The sequence below is a fragment of the Prionailurus viverrinus genome, chromosome F2, assembly GCF_022837055.1.
Source record: "Prionailurus viverrinus isolate Anna chromosome F2, UM_Priviv_1.0, whole genome shotgun sequence".
In the NCBI taxonomy this organism is placed as follows: Eukaryota; Metazoa; Chordata; class Mammalia; order Carnivora; family Felidae; genus Prionailurus; species Prionailurus viverrinus.
The window spans coordinates 60,292,524-60,315,737 of NC_062578.1; the positions used below are offsets into that span (position 1 = coordinate 60,292,524).

The 23,214-nt window shown below is 37.1% G+C and overlaps 1 protein-coding gene across 4 annotated transcripts in view; it reads right to left on the reverse strand.

Annotated features, from left to right (window-relative positions):
- The window catches only part of TRPS1 (transcriptional repressor GATA binding 1), a 259,654-nt gene extending 243,243 nt beyond the window's left edge, over window positions 1-16,411 (reverse strand). For 2 of the 4 annotated variants that reach the window (XM_047842490.1, XM_047842488.1), the window contains exon 1: window positions 15,948-16,411. Coding sequence is in view for 1 of the 4 variants with exons in the window: in XM_047842489.1 (XP_047698445.1) it covers window positions 15,277-15,286 (10 nt within the window). In the remaining 3 variants the exon portion in view is untranslated. Of the gene's footprint in view, window positions 1-14,391; window positions 14,518-15,276; window positions 15,598-15,947 lie in introns of those variants that run through there. The other 2 variants (XM_047842491.1, XM_047842489.1) reach the window with 2 other exon arrangements.
- Window positions 16,412-23,214: the final 6,803 nt, after the last annotated feature.

Genomic DNA, 23,214 nt, shown 5'->3' on the forward strand with positions numbered 1-23,214 from the left:
ACAACTGCAATTGAGCAGAAAATAAATGTGATGTGGCTACCTTCTATAAAACATCCAGGGCAGTCTTTGTTCACAAGTATGTGCCGTGAGAACAAGTATAGAACAGTTTAAGGAATGTCTGAGTAGAGGTTTACTAAACGTTAGATGATTATATTAGTAAAGCTGTGATTCAGGGTGCGGGTAAAAATTAAATGGAAACTGATTTATCAGGGAAGAAAATCCCTTAATAAGTGGAAAGGAAAAAAAATACAAAAAATTCATCTTATTTAAACCTTATCTGGATGTGACCTATTTTAGAAGCCAACAAAAAAGTACTTTCTGATAAACAAAGCCCAGAGTAAGAGCCATTTAAAATTTATTTTGATCTGCAATGCCAAGAGGACATGGTAAGGTTCCAAGCTCTTTAAAGTCAAAGGAGAAGAAGAGAAAAATGAGGCAAGGTAAGCATTGATGAGTTTCCTATGGTTCCATCAAGTAAACATCAGGTGTTAAACACTAATTCACAGATTTTAAAAAAAAAAATCAACTTCAAACAGAGATAATTTCTGGAGGAAGAGGAGGGCAAAAGTCCTAGATAGCTATGTAATAATGGAAGTTTTCAGCCTTTCTCTGTATCATATGCTCACTATACCAAGAAAGAGATTTTGTGTGAGATGGTCACCATAATCATGAAGATGGTTCCTCAACCTATTTTAGAAGAAACAACTGCCTTTTAATATTAAATATTTCATTACTCTCTGATTTAATTATTTCTAGCTGACTGTGATCATTGTTCATAAGCAAACTTTTTTATTTTAAAAGAATACTATTCACAACAGCCATTTACAAAGGGTTTTCACCTGAAAGAAACAGTGAACCACAACAGCCAAATTTAAATAAAAGACAAGCCTGCCCTCTGGCTAAGACACAAACCCAGACAAATAAAAGGCAGTCCAACAGGTATCTTCACCTGGCAACTCAAGATGAAATGGGTTCAAGTGCAGACCCTGGACCAAACCTGTCATTTCCAGGATCTGATACACCTCCTTCTGCTTTCCAAAGAGCCTCCCAGAACTGTCTTCTGAAGGAGGTTGGGGAATGTCTTGGGTCCAACATTTTTCTGCATGGCATCCACTACGATTTTTTGCAACAGAAATGGATATTAGAGTGTCATCACAGGTTATAAACCATAAATTTCAGTGATGAGGGGATCTGCACTAACCTTTAGATTATCTAACTATTAGAAGTGAAAGGTAAGAAGAAACAAGAGATCTGTTGTCTGAGACGACAGAATTTTTCCTGTTTTTCCAACGCAATGGAGTAAATGATTAAAATTAGCTTAACGATAACCAACAAAGAACTGTTAATTGCATTCATATTGTACAGAAGGGTCATGGATAAAAATGGAACTTGAAAGAAATTCTACAAGAAAAATAAAGGCATTATATTTATACTTTAATATATTTCATTTTTACTGCAGTAAACCTGAAATGTATCATTCAAAAGACAAAATTAATAACAAAAGCATTTAACATAAATGAAGTTCTTTATTATTCTTTTGTTAATTTGTTTTGATAAATGCTAAGGAGTTTATTAAAATGCCACGAACGGTTTCTCAACCACGTTTTAACAACTAATTGCACATTTCAGGCCTAATCTCACAGATGCTGTCTATAGTTTTCAACCTGCCAAGGGGCTTATGGCTGTTATGAATAAAGAAAAGTCCAGTTTCTTGGAAGATAAAAAGTCCTTAATTCAAATGGACGATTTTTATTTTTAAAGGTGGTCTCAAACTAGATAAAAGTTGGGAGGTATTTTAAGCTACAGAGAGAAGAATAATACAAACGAACTCCTTAGTAACGACCATTTTAGAACTAATTCTTTACCAACTGAATTTTATATACATGAATCTAAAGAGGCTTCTGTTGTTCAGGTGTCTGAAAGAAATATTAAGCCTCGATTTTCTGCAGTAACTTTTAACTTTCAGGATAACTTCTAGATTAAACATTTGATTCCTGTATCTTCATAAGGTATTGATAAAGAAATAATATGAAAGTACCAACTGATTTATTCCATGATCAGTTCCCCACTGCATATGAATAAATGATATTCTAATTCTATTCTCAAATTCAGTTACAAAAGGAAAAATGAAAAGTAGTGAATTTCAAGTATTAGGCAGACTTCCTCAACAAATCTCAAACCTGTGTAGCATTTTATATATGTATGAAGATAGGGACCAGACACTGATTCTAAGCTCAGTCCTTTATGTAAGTAGCTGTATGATTATGGAAATTCACTTAACTTAATCCTTCGTTTTCTCCTTTGTAAAATAAGATCCTTCTGTAAAATGGATAGGAGCTCACATCCCTCCTATTACTCAAAATAAAATATGATCCTGTGATCACTCTGAATACTACCTGAATTAAAGAAAAACAAAGAAACAAAATTTGAACTTGAGTCATAGATTTTAGAGGGACCATTCAAGGGAAGTTCAGTCATTGAGAAGTGTTTCACTAGCCAGCTTTACTTTTCCTCAACAAAAAAAGTGTTAAAAGACTCTCAAGCCTAAATCCACATTTCCATGTGTACATGGGAAGCAGAACACTGAACATTCTCGCACATATGAAGAAATATGCCCATGAGCATAGGAGATGAGGAACAGGTCTCAGAGTATGAGCACAGAACTAAAAGAATTCTCACACAGGCTACGCAGTTCACTCTACATCTGACCTCAGATAGGTGATTAAATGTATTCTTCTGTTCATTTTCCTTTGTATATGGCTTTATTGATGTAACCTAAAGAAACAAAATGCATATATTATTGGGCTCAGCAAATGTGCTTATATTTTTACATGATCATGTTTTGTCAAAATAAAAGTTGACCAATTATTTCTACCAAGGTATTTACCCAAATAAACCCCATTTTCTCCTACATTAGGAAAAGAAGAAATGATCTATGGAATTTTTCTCTTCCTTGCCAGTATCAAGGCTTTGAATTAAATCCAAAAACACCATCCCAGTTCTTCCAATATATTACAAATGGTAATTTTTAAAATTATTTTTTTCTAAATAACACATTAAACATGACTTAAAATCATCACATTAGCCTAATTCCACAACATGGTCTTGATTACACTGCACCAAAAGTTTTGGCAAAAGTTCACCTCCTATCACAGGAACCAAAGAAAGAGGTGGTTGGTTGAAATATCTACATTTCTACCAGCAGAGACACCAAAATACTAGGAAATACACTCCACTGCAAGTGGAAATAATGCGCTCTCTGCGAGTAGATTCCACTTTGAGAGAAGAGAGTGGGCGATGTGTTAGGGATACTATCTATTTCTTTGGGGCCCGATGCATTCGTTCCAAACGAAAATATTTTAAAATCGTTTTTAAGATGCATGTGCAGAGCTCTTGTTTCTTTATAGTAGCAGCCTTATTTGTTTTCCACACAACCATAATTTAAGGATGCCAATCATTTTAAGCAAACAGCTTGCAAAAAATAAAATAAAATAAAATAAAATAAAATAAAATAAAATAAAATAAAATAAAATAAAATACGGGCAAACCAGAGAAAATCTTCTTTGTACTAAAACATCTTTTGCACTAAAATAAGTCAGGTTAAAGTCTCCACTATTTATACAAAGTTAATTTTAACCCTGTGCATTGACAGTATTTGATATTTTCATATTCATTTTGGAGAATTCCACAAGACTATCTTAAATTAATTTCAAAGCTGGTTAAAATACTTTTTTCTTTTTCCTTCCAACAAATTTTTAGACACAAACTGCCTAAGACACAAATGAGAAAAAAAACTAAATGTCATGTTATTTTACAGCATTCATAATATTTGCAATTAACCCCAAAGAATATATGATTTTTAAATATCACTCTTTTTTCAAGTAAAAATGAAAACTGTGCAAATGACAGAAGACAGAATTTCTCCGTAGTGATTCTTTAGCAATGACCACAATATCTTATCACAGAAAGGTGTGGCGGGGAGCTGAAATCACTGTTCTCTCAATTTCTGATGCACCAAAATGAGTTTCCGAAAAGAACACAGAAGGAAAAAAAAAGTATGCAAAATAAAGGCAAGATTAATTTGCACTTAATGAGAAATAATGAGGGTTCTGTAATAAAGAAAAAAACCTAAAAAGATGAAGTTTTTCCTCTCCTTTCTGAAAAGCTTTAAAAAAAAAAACTAAACTAAATATTTCAAAATCAATGGACTTCAAGCGATCCAAGAGAATTTGGAAAACAGTTCTCTAAAAACCAATCCAGAACACAGGATGTCAATTTGGAAATAATGGAAGCGTATTTCGCTTTAAAATTCGAAAACTTTTCAAAGACAAAAATTCAAGTTAACATCCCAGTGATTAACTCAGGGACTGCTTAGCCAAGAACAACTTTCGGCACTTAAAACATAAAACTGTCAGTTTCCTCTGCTTGGAGACAAAACATACAAAAAGCAAACATTCACTGCTATATTTTCCTAGACATGAAAGACAGAACTAACTTTTATAAAAGGTAATCACTCTAAATATTTCTACCTATTATTATATTTATGCCATAGCTCCTAAAAATCAGTTACACCATCCAAACCTCAGAACCATCATTAGTAGATGGCTACTATTCTAGTGCACTGCTCCCTAAATCTTGATGGAAACACAATCATCTATTGAACTTCACTAGAGCTCAATGCACAAATACGTTAGGCAGTCTGTGCTCAATGTCGCTGAATGTAAGCTTCTATAAACAAGCAAAACTCTTTACTAAAAATCTCGAAGGTCTGACAACACGATACTTGGCATTGTATTTCTTGCAAATCTAAAGCATACTGATGGTGAGGATGATTTAAGTACCCCCTTCCCTGAACCAGGACACATGCATTTCAAATATTATCTGTGATCAAATGGTCAAATTCATATTTGTCAACTTGGAGTACACAGTTTGGTGGAGGCACTAACACTGTCTTCATCTATTTGCCAGAAATGTGTCACAGTTGGTGCTTCCAGTCATTTCAAAACTATACCACAACTTTATTCTTTTCAATGCATTTCCTCATAGAAATGGAATGGCAAGGGCCTGTTCAATTGCAGACAGCAAAATAATATTATTATTTTATAGTACCCAAGTTTCTCTTCTTAACGTCCCCCCAATATACATATTATAAAGAAATGTAGGTAAAAAACCCTAGAGCTGGCATATTTTTCCACGAAAAGTAAAAATCTCTATTCCCCTTAAGTTGAAATATTAGATCCCAAAGAAGGAAAAAAAAATGGTAATAACGCACAGCAGAATAATCCAGAGGAAGCATGCTTGCTCTCAGCATAACTTTCTTTAGCATCCTGAAATGAACGACATCATGCTGCCCGTGCTCTCTACTTACTCCTCTGAAAGCCATCCAGAGAATTTTCAAAAAGGAAAAATTCTAGTAGTGCTTTCAAATGCCAAATTAACTTACAGGACTTCCAGTCCTGAAGGAAAACAGCACAGTAGTGCACCAGAAACTAGGCAATGCTTTATGTCATGCAAAGCCAGAACTGATGAGTGTGACCCCAATGGGGTTTATCTAAAATTCCCAAGTACCACAGGCAGAGGTCAAAGTCTCCTATGACAAAAATATATAAATAAATAAAGTCACATATTGCAATAGTTCCTTACTTATGTTAAATGGATTGTATAGTATCTAAATCTCTCTTCTGTTCGTTCAGATATAGATATATATGGATATATATAGGTATATATACCCATACATATCTTTTTAGATAGAAACTGAACATGACACAAACAAAAAGAAGGAAAACCTACTTACACTCATATCTACCCCATTTTTCCATTTCTATTCATTATTGGTCTCATCTTTAAATGTTTATTATTGCCAATGATATATTGAATTATTCAGGGAGTGTGAAGAGCATGGAAGCACATGCTTAAACATTAACAATGATGTACTGAACTCTTCTGAAGTAAAAATACATAAGTACACACAAATATGTGTAACACTAAAGAGTTAAACGTCTGACCAAGTGAACACGCAAGCACATATATTTGTACATAAAATGTGTGCATGATGATTTTTACTGTCAGCCTAAAATCTTACAAGTGATGGTTTTCTTACTTAAAGTTTATCAGAAGACAAAGAAAAAGTAAAATGTAAATAATTAGGACACTCTTTCAAGGACATAAATTGCCTTAAGAACAGGACATTTAGAAGTAGGATAAACAGTTATGGGATAGAGAGTTAAATAAACAGTTCACAGAAATTGAGGTCTAGATGACAGTGAGTTTCTTATAGTAATTTACCACATCTTACGTTCAATGGATGTAATACAAATTTGTTGTAAATGCAAAGGAGAAACAACTCTTAGGATCTGTTTGTAAGTTACAGAATATAAGGCTTCATATTACTCCTTATTTGGATGCAATTGCTTACACTGGCCACTTGTACTCAGTTATTCTCTAAAACTTACCTAAGTTTGCAGAACAGAGGTGAAAAATTTGCAATCTTTAAATAGAGTACACTTCCAATAATAAGTTAAAGATGATACTAAATATAATTACTTGTGTTTTTCCAATTCATAATTAAGTCGATTTATTAACATAAAAATTCGGCTTCCAGATACAGTAAATACCGATTTTAAAGGACCTCAGAGGTACATCCACTAATTGTTGATAAAGAATTATTAATAATTCAACAATGAGGCGAACATGGACTGAGAAAAATTAGTAACATGAGCCTTGATTAAATAAATATATATATATATACACATAAATGGATTGTACAGTATCTAAATCTCTCTTCTGTTCATATATATATATATATACATATACACATATATATATGTTTATATATATATATGTGTATGTGTATATATATATATATATATATGTAAAACCAGTCTTAATTCATCAGTTGAATGGTATTTTTAAAAATTAAAGTGAGATTCCCTTTCAAAAAAATTTAATGGCGTCATAAAGTAAAGTTGAAACGAAACCCAAAATCTCTTTCAGGAACTTTTATATGTTCTCAACTACTTAATAGTATTGAGAGAATAACTGGCTGATGTAACTATGTCTACATTTTTCAGAGCTAAAGATGATGCCTGGTTAATGACATCACAGAGAAGTCACAAGTAGAAGTTGGTTTTTAATTTGTTTTGCCAATCGTGCTCTCATTTCAGAACCAAAATTATAATTAAATTAACCTTCAAAAAGGTGTTGGGATGCATCAAGTAATTAAAATGGATATTACAAAGGCTAAAATCATGTAAATAAATATGTGATACGTTACAATTCCATTCAGTGCCTGTAAGGCAAAACATTCTATACGAATGAGAAAACAGATATGTGTATGTACATGTATGCACTAAGTTCACATGAAGGCACAGATTCACAGGCTGCACTTGGGCACAGCTCAGAGAAAAATAAAGCTAAAGCTAGATTACTAATGCCTGACCCCTTTGCACATGAGGTGTATCAGAAAATAGAGAAAATAGATTCCACAAACTAACTTCTGCCCTATATATTTACACTATTTATAGATGTCTCTGATCACAGACATAATATATACTTCTATAAGGAAAAATTGCAATAGTGTTTCACATGAATTCACTGAAAGCCATGTCGTAGAATCTAATCAAGAAGCACATGTTATATTAGAAGTATCTGTTAACGAAAGTTTCACAAATTCTATCCAAATTCTACAAGTAAAAAAGCTCTGAGGCTTTGAAATATTTTTCATATATTTTTTCTACAGCTAAAATATATTTAGTGTCAAAATAGCAGTTGTAGTGTATCTATCATCCCATACTGGGTTTATTCTTGGTTATTATAATGCTCAATTTAATAATATAATATTAATGTTTTCTAAAGCTTGGAACATATACATTAGATACTGTGAATACATTTATTATTCTTCATAATACTATACTACTTACTATCACAAATGCTAAGTAATTAACAGAGAAAGCAATTATAAATGCAAATAGAAGAACTATGCTCCCTTTAAATAAAGGAAAAAAGAAACAGAATATGAACTATGGACACTTGTATATTTCCTTCTAACACTATCTACTATAGGAGACTTAAATAGCTGACAATGAGTCACTGTTTATTCAAATGTTAAATAAACTGAATATATGTTAGCTTCTGACTTAGAAGTTTTTGGAACATTTTCCAGAGCCTATTTTGACTGTGTCAATTACCTAGATACCAAAGTTGTTGTATTGTGTTGCTTGACGAAATAGGACATAGAGCAACCCTCAAAACCAGTATTGCAAGCCTGGCAAATAGCATCACATTTAGGTGACGCACAGAATCCATCACCCTAGGGAAAAAAAGCATTGGGTCAGAGTACGGAGTCTTTACATTTTCCATATTATTTCTACATAACGTTTTGGGACAGAAGTATAAACTATAAAGTGCCATCCCATAAAAAGATATATTCAGAAACAACACTGTCACTTAACTGCTCCTCTCAGCAGAAATGGGACTTCTAAAAAATTTTTCTTCAAAAGCATTTCTTAACAATGCACCGAAAGGTGGCATTTTGATTTATAGCTTTCCGTCATTTTTAAAATTTCCTAGTAAATTCAGAGTAGACAGAAGTATGCTAATGATGGCTTCATTACGGTTAGACTCCATACCCATCTCAAACTTCTAGACTTTATGAAGTAGGTCATGTAACTCCTTAAAAGATTCATGTTAAAAGGGCAGAGTTAATGGTTTCACATTATTAGAATCTACCATCAAGGTGTATCCATGTACTATCAGTCCATGTACATCCATACATAAAACACACCCATAACAGCATGCACATACCAGCAATAATTTAAACACAGTGTAGTCATCATGGATACTTCAAGCACTTGCAGACCTTTACAATGCTAGGCTTCCTCTCACATTAGAGGTATCCTAGTAATAACTACCAAAAAAAATTACATAAAGTAAAATATGTTACCTTAGTTCAAACAATAGTGTAGTTCATTGTACAACAGAAAGTGTCATCCTTAACCGCTCAGGAACCAGATAGTGGTGGATGCTTGGGAGCAGAAGTGGTGCGGAATGGTTTGAGGCAAAACTGAAACATATTGTTTAAGTAAACCTTAAGGGGAGGGGATCATATGCGCAATTGATGGATTTTTTTTTCTATCATCTCCCACAAAGCCTCTCCAACCCCTCCCCACCACTGAACAGTAAACAAACTGCTGATATCAAAGCACTGCTGCTCCAAACACCACCCCCCGCCTTTTTTCCTTCTTGCTACACTTTATTATTGTTCACTCAGTTTTGAAGTAATAAACCAACATTCATTAAATAAAAATGCAATCACAGAGAAACCAGTAACTTTAAATTTATGTTTGAAAACTCTATGAAACATAAAGTAAGACTTACTCTGAGACACTGTCACCATGCTGACGTGAACAACTTCTAGCTTCAGTTCCTAAGGTCTTCCCTGACAAATCCGTAAGTAAAGAAGTAGTTACCAGAGAAACAGTACCCCTGATGTGGACTAAAGTCTTAGCTCTCACAAGAAAAACTGAGAAAGACGTAAGTCAGGTTAAGTCAAAACTGTCAAATGTCTACGCGGAGAGCACTTCAACTTCCCTGAATATGAGGAATGCTTTTTATAAGTGTAAAAAACATAAGAGACATTTTAAGGTATCTCCGTGATACCTAAGTTCAATATGTATTATTTTTAAAATGTGCTCTGTGTAACAACAACAACAACTCTCAACTACAAAAACTCTTAAAACAAATTTGGGGTTAAAAGCCAAGTCTAAGACAAGTACCCATAAGATTTAAACCTTACGAACGATTCACACCAGAAATGTCGATACTCCGTTCTGCCCCACCAAATGGGGTGGAGGGCCCCACTTCTGGATGGAGTGTCTTTCCCCAAGGAAGGAAAAACTGGCACAAATCTTTTCGCCCTCTGAAAAGATCTTCCTACTTGCCAGCTTCTGAAGTTGCCCTGATGCCAATCAACATCACCAAGATGTCCCTTAACTGGAGAAAGTTCTATTTGCCTGTGTAAGATCAGGAAGAGAGTAAAGGACTAATTTAAAAAAAAAAAAAGGAAACTAAAAACACTGTGTGATAAATAGGGTTAAAATATTATCATCTAAAATTGTGAGAATAAAACAACCACCGGTCGAAACAAACTGAACCTTAAAATTAACGCTTTCAATCTAAAAATATATTTTTGTAAAGTTTCATCTATTTTCCTTCCTCCGCACATAAAAATGATTAATGTCACAATTAAACTTCCACATTTCAGGCTCTTGCTAACAGGTGTAGCATTCTTTATATAAACACATCCATTGACCTGTCACCATTGATGATCTTAATTAATTCATGTCAATTGAAACAAAAACAATTTTTTTTCCAAATAAGAAAGAAATAACGCAACACAAATACCCACTCTCCCCCAAACCCAAAAACTGTTTAAGTTACGGTAACCTGAAATGCACCAGCCATCACAGAGAGCAATTGGAGAAATCCAGCAGTGCTCAGCAGGAAAGATTTTTAATAACAGATTGAAAAACAAGAATAAAAATAACTACATCAACAGAGCCTTTCTTCCTCAGGCCACAAGCCCGTTCTTACTTGAACTTTTTTTTTTTTTTAAAAATGGCATTTTGGCCACTAAAACCAATCCAGAACATTATTAAAAGTTAAAAGCTACCAATTACTTCTGTCTGTTCTTTTAAAGCAAAGTTTGGCATTACGTCAGTTGGTTTAAAGAAAACAAGAAAGAGAGAAAGAGTAGGAGAGAAAGTTTCCTGCTTGTATAAACTAAACCACCAGGGAAGGTGTCTAGCCACTTGTAAAGTATTTACTGCAGGTTTTTAAAGAGCTAGAAACGTTTTAAAAATTAAAAGTTTTCTTTCTTATTCTTAATGAAACATGCTTAGGAACAAAAGGTGTACCCTTAGTGTCTTCTTGGGGGTATTTTGATATTATTTGTATTTTAATTACAGCTTTGAATCAGAAAATGATTCCCAATGATGCTTCACATTTGAAGTGCATAGCTAATTTCATCTTTGCTTTTGCTACTTGGATTTGTGCTCTTGGAAAAAACAAAAAACAAAAAAAGGGGGGTGGGGGGGAGTGACAAAAAGTAGACATTTTGCTACTGTAACAGCTACTCCAGCTACGGCTACAAGTCATGCTTCTTCCTGAACTCTTAACAATTCAAATTATTTTCATCCATAGGTCCTTCCCCAAATTCAGCAAAGAGGTCTCTTTAAGCCCAAAGATCTCTTTCTAAACTAAATCTGGTTCTACGTTATGATACCCACCAGAGAACCAAACGAAAGACCAGTGGGTTTGGTTCCCAGGCATCTGAAACGCACAGTAACACAATACTAGAGCTGACCATAGGAGCAGCATTAAAGACATTATTAGTAAAGGTCATATATAATTAACCAAATATCCTATACAAATAAACAAATAGCCTACGACCCACTGACACTTGAGGAGAAAATTTTAAAAGTGGTTATTCCCTCTGCAGCACTGTTTGCTACTGAACGGTAGTATAAAACAACAGTTGGCATTTTAGCATATTTACTTTAATCCACTGGTTAAAGCTTGTAGGAGATAAATAATTTTGATGATTATTAAAAAAACTCTGCTTAATTTTTTTCAAGGGGAATCACTGCGAAGAGCATTAGCCTTCTCTATACATGACAATTACAAGGAACTTCAGAGAATTAGATGAGATTTCTACTTGGCAAGGGCTAGAAGTTTCTTCACATTTCACCTAAGGGGACTGTGCAATTCCATAAATTGTAAACCTATTATAGTAAGAAAGAATTCATTACTTTCTGTATGATGATATCAAAAGACATAGTTATCATATAAAATAAAACCAAGTCTAGATATGCTGTCATTAATTTCCCCAAATTTCATTAAATAATAAATAAAGTAGATAAATGAGTAAACAAGACTCAGAATTAGTTATCAATGGCATTAGTAGTTATAACCAGCAAAACGGGGAGAGAAAGAAACCTGTTACCTGAAAGCTTGACCAAGGATGAACAACAGACAGCAAGTCCATAAGACCTGCCTGTTTTTATCAAATTGATTGTAACTTGTGAGCTATTTGGGACAGAACTGTCTCAGTTTATAGTTTTCTGTGCCTGCCAAAAACAGATGCAGACTACCACACTAGCTGTCCTGCGGAAACTAAATTAAGCAAAGGCAAATACCAAGTGGAAAGTTGTCAGTCTGTTGAATGAATGGCTTCATTTTACACACCAGAGAATATCTTAATAAGAATATGTTTTAATGTGCACCAGTCACTTTATTTTAAGTGCATCGCTTATTTCAAAAATACTAATTTTCCCTTTAAATCAATTGTAAACACCTGCCCATAACGTTCTTAAAGTCTATTTTTGTTTTCTACACAATAGCATAATGTTATTACATTATTATTTGCTACCAAAAGGGGTAGTGAAAGAAAAATATTTTTCTAGATTATATGCATTATTAAAAAACATTTAAAGTCCAGTTATCAATATTTGTACAGATTTCAAAATCAAAAAAAATTCTAGCTCAAAAACAATTTGCCACAAGTCTTTCTAAAAATTTCAGTAATGTTTATTTACTTCCACAAAGAAGGTAAGAAAATAGTTTATTAAAACTTAACACCCTTTGGCATGTCTTTATAGGAATGTGCAGATTATTAACTTCAAACTGTGTTCTTCCTTTCTTTCTGTCTGTCTCTATACACACACACACACACACACACACACACACACACGCACACACGCACACACTCACCAAATAATAATACCAGTAATAGAAACATCATTGAAATACTAAGATCTTAAAAGCAGCTTTTCCACAGATGCATTCATTTCCCTGTTTTGAAGTTTCTCCTTATGAATGAAGATTCCCTTATGTGTATTACAGGAGGACCTATACTCTGGAAATCAGAGTAAACTCAGGAGGAGTATGTGACTTAAAAGAAAAGTAAAAATAATACTGAAAACGTCGAAGAGGCATGTGTAACTCATGATTAGCACACGATTATGGATTCTAACCTCTTTTCAAGTAAAAATTTTATTAACTCGTTTAGAATATTAATCATCAGAATGCTGAGCTCTAAAATCAACTCAGACCTCACAACTGCTATGACATTCTTCTCTTTACTTTTAATGTTACCTTTCACAGACAAAGGACAACATCTAAATAGCAGCAGACCCTTACAGCGTGTAGAATTCAAAGGAGTGACAAACTTTTTTGTAAGGAACTTGCGATGTTCCACCATTTATTTGGAGAGTGTCAGACTCGGTTGTTATGTGTGGGAAAAGTATTCTACACACAATATATCCTAACATATAAGAGATATATTGGGAAGCTGTAAACATCAACTCACTCATGGTAAACAATACTCCGCCAACAGTGCATCAATGAAGCTGCGGAATGCCTCGCATTTAGAGAAATCAAGTCATAATGGGGCATTAAAACTTTATCCCCCCGTCAGGAGTTTTATTTTCAGGTTGTTCATATTAAAAAATAATCATCAAACTTTACCACGTTTGTGGCCCGGTATATTTAACTCAATCTAGAGATGTTTTCATCCAGGGGTATAGCTTTAAAAGGAAGTTATGAAATCTGAGGAGAGATAAGCTCTAAGAACAATATGTTTGACTTGTTAAGATTAAGCATGTCATTAATAAACTTTCACTTAAAGGTAAAAAAAAAAAAATCTTCCAAACGTTGGTATCATTTCCAGACTGTCCTGTCAGCATCACAACTTACAGGAAACGCTTCATCTTCCCATACAAACCCTGTATTTATTCACAGCCCTGGCATACTTGGGGAAAGCAAAAAAAAAAAAAAAAGCCCACACCATTTTAGAGCTACTTTGCTTTTTTACATTAAGCGGTGGAATATCTGAGAAAGCGTTCTAAGCAAATGAGCAGCATGTAAGAAACTTCACAGCAGTGAGCTCAGAAACTTTCATTCTCATTTTGTCCACGTCAAGAACTGGCCGCCCGCATTACTTTCCTTTGCTGCCCCTTGCATTTTTAACTCTGGCAGCCTTTTCTAAATGATCAACTTTTCCTAAAACCAGCAGGAAAGTAACATGATGCCAGCAAGATCCATAGGTTTTAACTTAAGAGCTGGTGGGCTTTGAAGTAGTGGTTAGAAGGTTCCTATTTTATTTTTGCTTTGAATAATCATATTTTAGCCAACAACCAGGCCTAGAATTATCATTTCTTTGTAATTTTGTCTCCGGCCCTATCTGTATGTTCTCTTTGTACTTATTTTTCCTCTTGGACCCTTCCCTCTTCACCTGGTGCATTTACAAAAGTTCAATGAATCTACAAAAGTTCAATGAATCGGCCCAACTTCTCTGCGATTTAACTTCTCCGCTAAGCTTCTCACTTCACTTACCTCACTTAAAACTCTAGCCGTGATTTTCCAAAATAGAATAAGGATGAACATTCTATCATAATTTTGATTCATCAGTTAAGATCCATCGCTCTTATTCAAAAACTTTCATAGTATCAACTGTGAGGCCTAAAAAGATATGAGGAAGTAAAGCAAGACCTAAAATTTAATCAGCCCAAGATTCCCTCTGAAACCCACCAGTCCTACTCGCCTTCTAACTTAAATTGCTTTAGAGTCTTCGGGCCATAAAACAGTTACTGACCTCCCTGGGGAAAGGGGGAAACACCACCATCTCACACAGGTACTAACAAAAAAGCCTTCCCAGCCACAAAAACAGCTTTGCACTTCAAACAGCTCCCACCTCCGCCTCACCCTCAAATTATTCATGGGGTCCTATAATCCTGGAGTTATTTGAAGGGACAGCGGTGTTTGCCTTGGCCTTTCAAAGATGCGTTTCTCTGGAACCCAAACAGGAACTAGACAGAAGGCGAAGCGCCCGTCCCCTGGATGTCCCACCGCTGTCAGGCACTTAATCACCGTCCAGTGTCCGCTGACCCGCGACACATGGCGCATCATCCGCACCGCAGAGGAAGTCTGCCCCTTCCTCAGCCCCTACGGAAACGCCTGGGCTGAAAGGCCCTGCCACATGGCACCGACAGGGCACAGACCCCTCAGCCGAGCTTCCCTGAGCCGCGCAAGGCGGGTGCACCAGGGGATGCGACACCCTCCTTCTCCAGCCCAGCTGGGCCTTTAAGGCAAAAAGTTTGAAGCCTGGCTTTGCAAACTCTTCAAAGCCAACGCCAGTCCTGTGCTGTTTTCCCACTTTGGGGACCCCACGAAGGCCCCTCTCTGAGACCCTCCCGACCCTCCCAAGTTCGCCCAACTTACTACTCTGCATGCTGGTGCCTAGTCTGCTCCCAGCTTGTCAGGAGCCCCAGAAAACTTGCAGCGGCGGCGGCGGCGGCGGCGGCGGCGGCCCCTCGGGTCCAACCACCTCCAGCTCCTCCGCTGCGCCCGGTAGGAGAGAATTAAAATCAGCCAGAAAGAGACAGCGAGGGGGAGTGGGACTGCGAGGGGGGAGGGGGCACCGGCCTGAAACTTCTTTTTTTGGCAAATGGGGATTTGTTTTTCCTCCTCCCTGGCGGCTGAACTTGACCCTCCTGACTCCAAGGGCTACTGCAGTTTGAAGTCGCTCGTTTCTAAGACTCAGTTGTCTCAGACCCACCAAAAGGAGAAGAGCAAGGGGGGGAAAGAGAGCAGAAGAGAAGAAAGAAAGAAAGAAATCACACGCGCAAAAAGGAAGAAAGAAAATGCATGTGAAACCCGAGAAGCCTGCGCTTGGCTTTCTGCACACTCTCCCTCTGCTTTTTTTTTTCTTTTTTTTTTTTTCAAAGAAAGTCACTTTTAATTCCCAGGGCTCCCCGCTCGCGATCGCCCACATTTTGCGCACACACGCGCGGACGCAGCACTCGCGTCGCGGCGCCCCGGGCCCGGCCGAGGGGCGCCCGCGCCCCCCGCCGCCCCCCGCCGCCCCGCGGCCCGCCCGGGCCCCTCCTTACCTGTTGATTAATCGTCAAGAACACCCTCGGCAGCCCGAAAGATGGTGGCGCGGCGGCCAGAGCCATGAACCGTCTTCTGTTGTTTGCAGAGTTGATCTTGGATTATTGGGGGGGAGGGGGGGGAGAAAAAGGTCTTTCCTGCCTCCCCCCCTTTCCCTTCCCTCCCCCCCTTTATAAAAAAAAAGAGAGAGAGAGAAAGAGGGAGAGAGAGAAAGAGAAAGGAAATAGAGCAAGGATGTGCCCGGTGCCGGGTGGGAGAGGGGAGGGGGTGTTGTTTTTTGTTTAAAAAAAAAAAAAATAGGAAGGCGAGAGAGCGATCGAGAGGGCGCGGGGTCTGGAGAAACGAGCAGCACCAAAAAGAGGACGCTTGAGATTGCAGTGAGATCGGGTCTTTATCAGAAATGTTATCGCTTGTCAGGACCTCAGTCTCCGCGCATTACGTCAGTTTCAAGACACCAACACTATTAATATCAAAGGAGCCTTCGCGGAGGAAAGCGCCACCCCAGACCGAGCTCCCTTAAAGAGACAGCGCGCGTCCCCGCGCCGCCGCCGCCGCCGCCGCCGCCGCCCCGCCCGGCTCCGAGCACCCGCCGCCGCCGCCGCCCGCCGGGACCGGCCCCGGCCGCGGCGTGCCGGCTGCGCGAGAACTTCGCCCGAGTCGGAGCGCCGCAAATGAGAGCTGCGCGGTGCCGGGACCCAGCTACCTTCCCGCCCCGCCTCTCCCCCCTCCTCCTCCCCCACCCCCATGTGTGAACGTGCGGGCTGGAAACCGAGGAAAAAACCGAAAGCTTTAGGAATAATGTGATAAAGACGAGGACCTACCTTGGGGGGGGGGGGGCAGGTGGGGGCCAGTGCGTGGCGGCCAAACCGATGGTACCAGAACACCCGGAGATGCTATCATGAACAATCAAAAGAACTCTAAAAGTGCTTTTACCTTTTCGGATGTTACTTTCCCTTCTCCCTCCCAATTAAACGACGCAGAATTGTGTGTGTGTGTGTGTGTGTGTGTGTGTGTGTGTGTGTGTGTTCGCGGCCCTTCCCCCGCCCCTTTTCTAGGACTGGAAGAAGTCTTAGGACACCTAGTCGGTGGTCAGTGTTTCCCATGCATTTGATGGCGAGAGGGCTGAGGAGAACAACTTGAACTCTATCCTGAGTTGGAGAAGTGCGGACTGAGGTTGCTATGGTTTTCTGAGCTGGGGAGAGGCTAGCAAGCTCAATAGGTGCTTAAAGGGGGTACTACAAAATAGATAAAATGGGAACATTATTCAAATGCTGCAAGATTAATACCTGCTGATCTTTGGGGGTTTAGTAGCAGATAAGGAACTCTGAATTAAAGCATGACATTCTTTTTACTACTTCACATCTCCAAATACTCTCATTGTTAAGTGAAATTCCCTCCACACGAAGTTACTGAATTGAGCGGGGTTTTTTTTCCTTCTTTTTTCCTTTTTTAACTTCTAAAGATCAACAATGCATAAAAGAGTACCATGACAGGATTCAAAGTATAGTAGGTGTTAAAAACTAAGTAAACATTTCTTGGGCGTTTGGACTTCATTTTCTTCAGTTGGGTGACTTTAAGTGGCATGTTTTTCCTCTAGTGAAAGTCAGTTTAAGCTAATTTTGTGCTAAAAGAAGAAGCATCCTTCCTTCTCCAAACTACAAAATGATTAAAATTAGAACTTTAGAGGTACAATCATGAATCTGTGAAATGAAGATGAAGTAATTTCCTCCAAAATATTTTCCCCTAAATGATTCTTGCATCTCTTAAAAGATGAAAATATATTTTAGAAACATCAGAAGTGAAAAAGCCAATCATAAAAAAAAATTAAACACTTAAGCATGTGCTTTTAGAAACTTCTTTTTCTGTAGTCTTCATTTCTACTTAATATACCTACTCAGGCAAATACGTGATTCCTTTTGTAGCACTTTTCTTCCAGAAAAAAATTCGGTAGTGTGTCCCATACACTCTCTATGAGTACAAAAGCAATAATTCTTTTGCAATAGAGAAACTAGTCAGGTAAAAGAGTAGTCAAAATACAATTTCACAATGAGGCAAACTATATATTCCCTCAAGGAGTAAGAAGACAATGAGCCTCAGATGCGGAGTTATTCATATGTTATCATCAATTTAAATTAATTTGGGAACAGAGTTAGATTTATGTATAGTCCTGCTTCCAGGGAAAATTAATATCAAAATCTTGAGTAAATCTCATAGTCAGCTACTAATGACCACCTGCATATTTCCACACTAGAGTCATTTAATACTGTCCACCACCAATTTCCACTGTAAAAAATATTCATATATTAAATATAGACCCTTATTTTCTTTTTTAAGTCATAAATTAGCTTACCAAGTTTTATGGAAATATGCACAGCACAGCGAGAGGCATTTTTATTCAGGGAGAAAAAAAGGATCTGAGTGAAACATTCTTTAGCCATGACTAACTAAAAATATGAGATCAAATAAATTTTGAAATAGGCATCTCAATAGTAGAACCGTTTGTACTTAAAGGGTTAATACCACCTAAGACTGCTGGAGCTGGTATCTAACTGATAAAATCTGAGGCGGTGGCATCATAGCAGCAAAGTTAAACAGTACAATATATCACAAGGATTATCCCCTAATCTCCTTTTGCTCCCCAAGATTTAAAGGGCATTTTAAAGGGGGAAGTAATCTTCCTCTCCGTCACCCTCAAATCTAAGGCAATCGTTAAGAGTGTAAATTTACTCACATGAAACAATCATTGATTAAATTGGTTCAAAAAAATTAAATTACATGCCTTTGCAAGCACAAAACCCTTGAGATGGCTGGTGTTTTTCCACCTGTAATAATACAACATTTGACCATTAAGTGTACCCAAAATTATATATTACATAAAAAGTTAAAGCCAATGGTCTGAGGGTGAATTATGTCCTTTAATTGAAAGGATAAAGTTACCCTTCAGGTACTGAAGCCAACAAATTCATGGTCACTTAAAAATCTAATGAATGAAGTTTCACGGACTCAATTCTGCTGAAGCTTGCCTGAGACATGAAGAATCTCCTCATGTTACTTTTTGTATTTCAAGTTAGAGTATAGCAGATCAAAATGCTGTCTGTATCAATCCATTTACATTAGCCACAAAAGATCTGTAGAGAACTTAATAAAAGCACATCTATTTTTGTGAACTTTTTCAAGCAAATTACTTATTTATTTATGAAATAATTTATGAAGAAAATTTTTACCTCATGCTTTAGATACATTACATATGCTCTTGATTGACACAATATGTTTAAGCTCAAAGGCCCTCGTAGCATTTTTTTAATTCTAGTAGGAATATTTCAAAACAACCAACTAATACATGAGATCATAATTGTTTGACAGTTGTTTTTAATATATAAAATAAGTTATGTATATTGTTTTTCTTCAAATGTTTGTTGATTTGTTTTTATAGTCCTGACATTTGCATGGCACAAACTGAATTAGGGGAAATATTAAAGATTTATTTACATTTATTATCTTCTGCTGTCAAACATATGCAAAGCTCTTAAAACTATTCTCTTCTTTTGCTTTTATTTGCAATGTGTTTCTCAACAATGGAGCCTGGATGTGAATGTAACAACCTGTGCCTTTATACAATACATCAGAAAATAAAGAAGAAATTAAGAGAAATTTTAAAAAGCAAACAAAAGAAATAACTTCCAACTAAAATAACTTCTTTATAATCTTTCATAAGTCTTTGATTCTGGAATATTCTCTTATGGCTGGACCACTGATGAAACAGTGCCTTGAGCTGTAGTAGGGCTTACTGTTTATTAAAATTACATAATGCACTTTTTCTGTTTTACTATTTAAACGTCCTTTTCTCCCCTTTTCTTGTAGTTTATTCAGCAGAGATACAAAGAGGGATTAATAGTTAAGCACAAGTGTGCTTGTTTTACATTTTCAACCTTTTAGCACATAACTTTAACTTACAGTTCCAGTGCCTGTAATCACAATGATTTTACCTGATGGAACACGTATTTCAGAAATGTAATCCAACTGTTTACCCTAGCACGTCATAAATTGCTATCCCTTTCAGAAACCTCAAAGATTGACAACTGTTGGTCCTAAATGCCTACTGCTATAACACATACTATCGAGAAAATATTTATGTATTATTTGCTCTCAAATTAGGACTAAGTCATGTAAAATGGAAGACCATTTTGCCTTCCAGAATATCAAAAGCAATTGTTGAAGTAGTCTGCCTTCCTTGTCCTGGCACCTAAAGGAACAGAGCATAGCAAAGATGAAGTTGCCTCAGTCTATTTATTCCTTCTCCCAATCACACACCACTCGAGCGTAAAAGAAAAAAAAAAGACTGTTCTGCACAAATTATGATCATTTTCCAAACTACCTACTGCTGAACACCTCTGGGTGAATTTATTAAAGATAAATTCAGCTTTAAATAGCCTGTATCTGGTATTCAGATTCACACTTACACTTGCCAAACCTCCCCCCTGCAATATCAGGCAACTGCCTAGTTAAACAGATGGGCCTGCAGCCCACCCTAAAAGCCAACAAACATAGGCTTTATTTAATTAAAAGAGGAAACAAATTTCCGAGGTGTAGACACACACAGGCATGCACACACACATGCACGTACACACACACACAACATCTCTGCCAAAGGTGCCCCAGAATAATAGTAAGAACTCCTGCTTTTTCAATAGGTTTTATGAATATCCAAACATACACTATCCATTGGATTGAAAGTGTAATGAAATCGATCACTCAGAGCTCTGTGTTCTAACCAAACCACCATGGGAAATAGCAGGACTCACTCCATTCTCTTAAGTAACAGACAGAATTTTCATCTGAATTAACCCAGATCCACCATGTGACTCTGAAGAGTGGGTATTTTCCTAATGTTCTTCATATTTTTACCCTCTGCTCTATTATCTTCCCTTGCTGTACTCTCTCATCCCATCCACTCTCCAAACTATGCAATTAACTCTCAAGTTGTATATAACAAAGCCCAACACTCAATTTTGCCTACTTGTCACACTGAAATATTCCACCAGAAATTCAAATGTGTGAATTTGAATGATATGATATATGTCTAATACCATAATTTAGGAAGAAGAGGCTATAAAGACAAACAACATGGAAGGAGGAAGGAAATAGACAAACCCTATCTCTGTTAAAGGTATGAGTCATCCAGACCAGAAACCTCAGACATTTGACATCTTTGGTAATACCCTCTCCCACAGGCCCCACATCCAATCAGTTACCAAGTCTTCCTATTGTTTATTTTCTAAAGGCTTTTGTAACTCCTACTGCCTTTCTTTCCATCCACGTGGACCCTTCCCAAATTAAAAAGTTCTCTCTTCCAATACATCCCATTGAGCTTCCCCTCCTCACTCTCTCTCCCCTCTTCATTATTCTAAGGAGCTACCAGATCAGATCATCAAACTTCTGCATTTTTCATTCCTCAGGACAAAAATCCCATGACTCCCAACTAACAAAAGAACAGCACCAAAGTGCTATAGGCCATTCAAGTCTTCCTATCATCTAGTCCCAAACACTTTCTGGTCTCATTCTTCACTCTATTCTTCCACACAGGCCCATCTCCTGACCCACCAAGAGAGACATTCCCACATCTGTCTGACACTTCAGAACGTTTTTTTGTTTGTTTGTTTGTTCTAATACTTACTGGCACCTTGCACTTGGAAGGCCTTGAAGGGCCTTTCATACCAACTCTCCAGGCAAAATACCGTCCCTTCTAAGATCACACTCAGATTCTGCCTTTCATATGAAGCCTTCCCCAAACTCCACATCAGAATCAGCAACGTAAGAAGTAAGCTTCTATCGGTCTTACTTTCGTCTCTAGCTGGAGATTCATCATAGTGACTTGCATAATGCTGCTTGTTGACTTCGTGTCCCACCCCTACTAAACTGTAAGATTCTTGAGGGCAGAAGACCATCGAATCATAGGTATTCAGTAACATCTGTTCAGTCGAATTTGGAGATTGTAACATCTTTACATTTTACTTAGAAACACACTATTGAGCCCAAGTTTCAAACGTTCCATGTGGCCTTTTCTTCCTCTCTTTCTCTTCTTTTTTTTCTTTAATACATATGGGCTGATGCACCATGTGCCAGTTGAAGCTTCTGGGTGGTCTTCATCTCCGCAGCATATTTTTGGCAACGTATCAGAGAAGACGTTTGTCCTCCTCTGAAATATTGTCCTCATTATCATTAAGTTTGGGTTCATGATTCCATGTTGCTCTAAAAATAGTGAATTAAATGATCTTTAACTAAATCCTAGGCATTAAACTGTGGGTGTATAGAAAATGAGGTTAAAGCTGAGAAATTTTAGATGGGGAGGGATTATTTGTAGTTTTAGAAGCCATAAGAACATTAATGGTGTTTTTCTCTATATTATTTAACATTAAAATATTAAATCATTTTAGCTTAAATCTATCGATATCTATTAATTTTGCAGATGTTAAATTATCAAAGATGAATGTGCAGGTTCCCACAGGGATCATGTTTCATAATGTATTATGAATCCCACGGAAGTGTGTGTGTGTAAGCATGTGAGCATGTGTGCATACATGTATATGTGTCTAGGAGCATGTGATCATCTGGAACATGAAAACTTTGGTTTAGTTAACATTCCATGTTGGTGTTCAGACAATTGATTTATCCTTGGTTCATCTAGATAACTTGAATGGGCTGGTACTTAGACAAGCATGTAGAAAGACCCTAGACTGTCAGCTTCTGGAAGGAAGCTTCTGTCCACGTTCTCTTTCCGCCATGCAGATATGTAGATGTAGATACACTACATCACCTGGGCCCTCTTGCCATTTGGTTTCTGGAGGGGTTTGACCACTGACATCATCAGGTCAGAGAATGGGAAAAACAGACAGGTTACTTTTTCCCTTGATTCCTCCTGTCCAGGCAGCCTCTCTACCAAGGCTACATGCTTATAGGATTCCAGAAATAAGCTTCCTATCCCTTTGTGATTTTAAGCCTAACTGCAGATGCCTCTGGCTGCTGGTAGACCCTGGATATTTCACTATCTCTTTCTCCCTAACTGTTGACCATGATTTTGTAAATGATCCTTCTTCATTTAAACTCTCTTCCAATTCTTCTTTGAGGGTGCCATGTGTTATCCACCTAGACTCTGACTGATACAGAAGAACTTGTGATAAGAGCATCTTTGTACCCTAGCATCTAACATAGTCCTTGTAATATAATTTAATAAAGTTAAACAAATATATGTTGAATAACTATCATCTG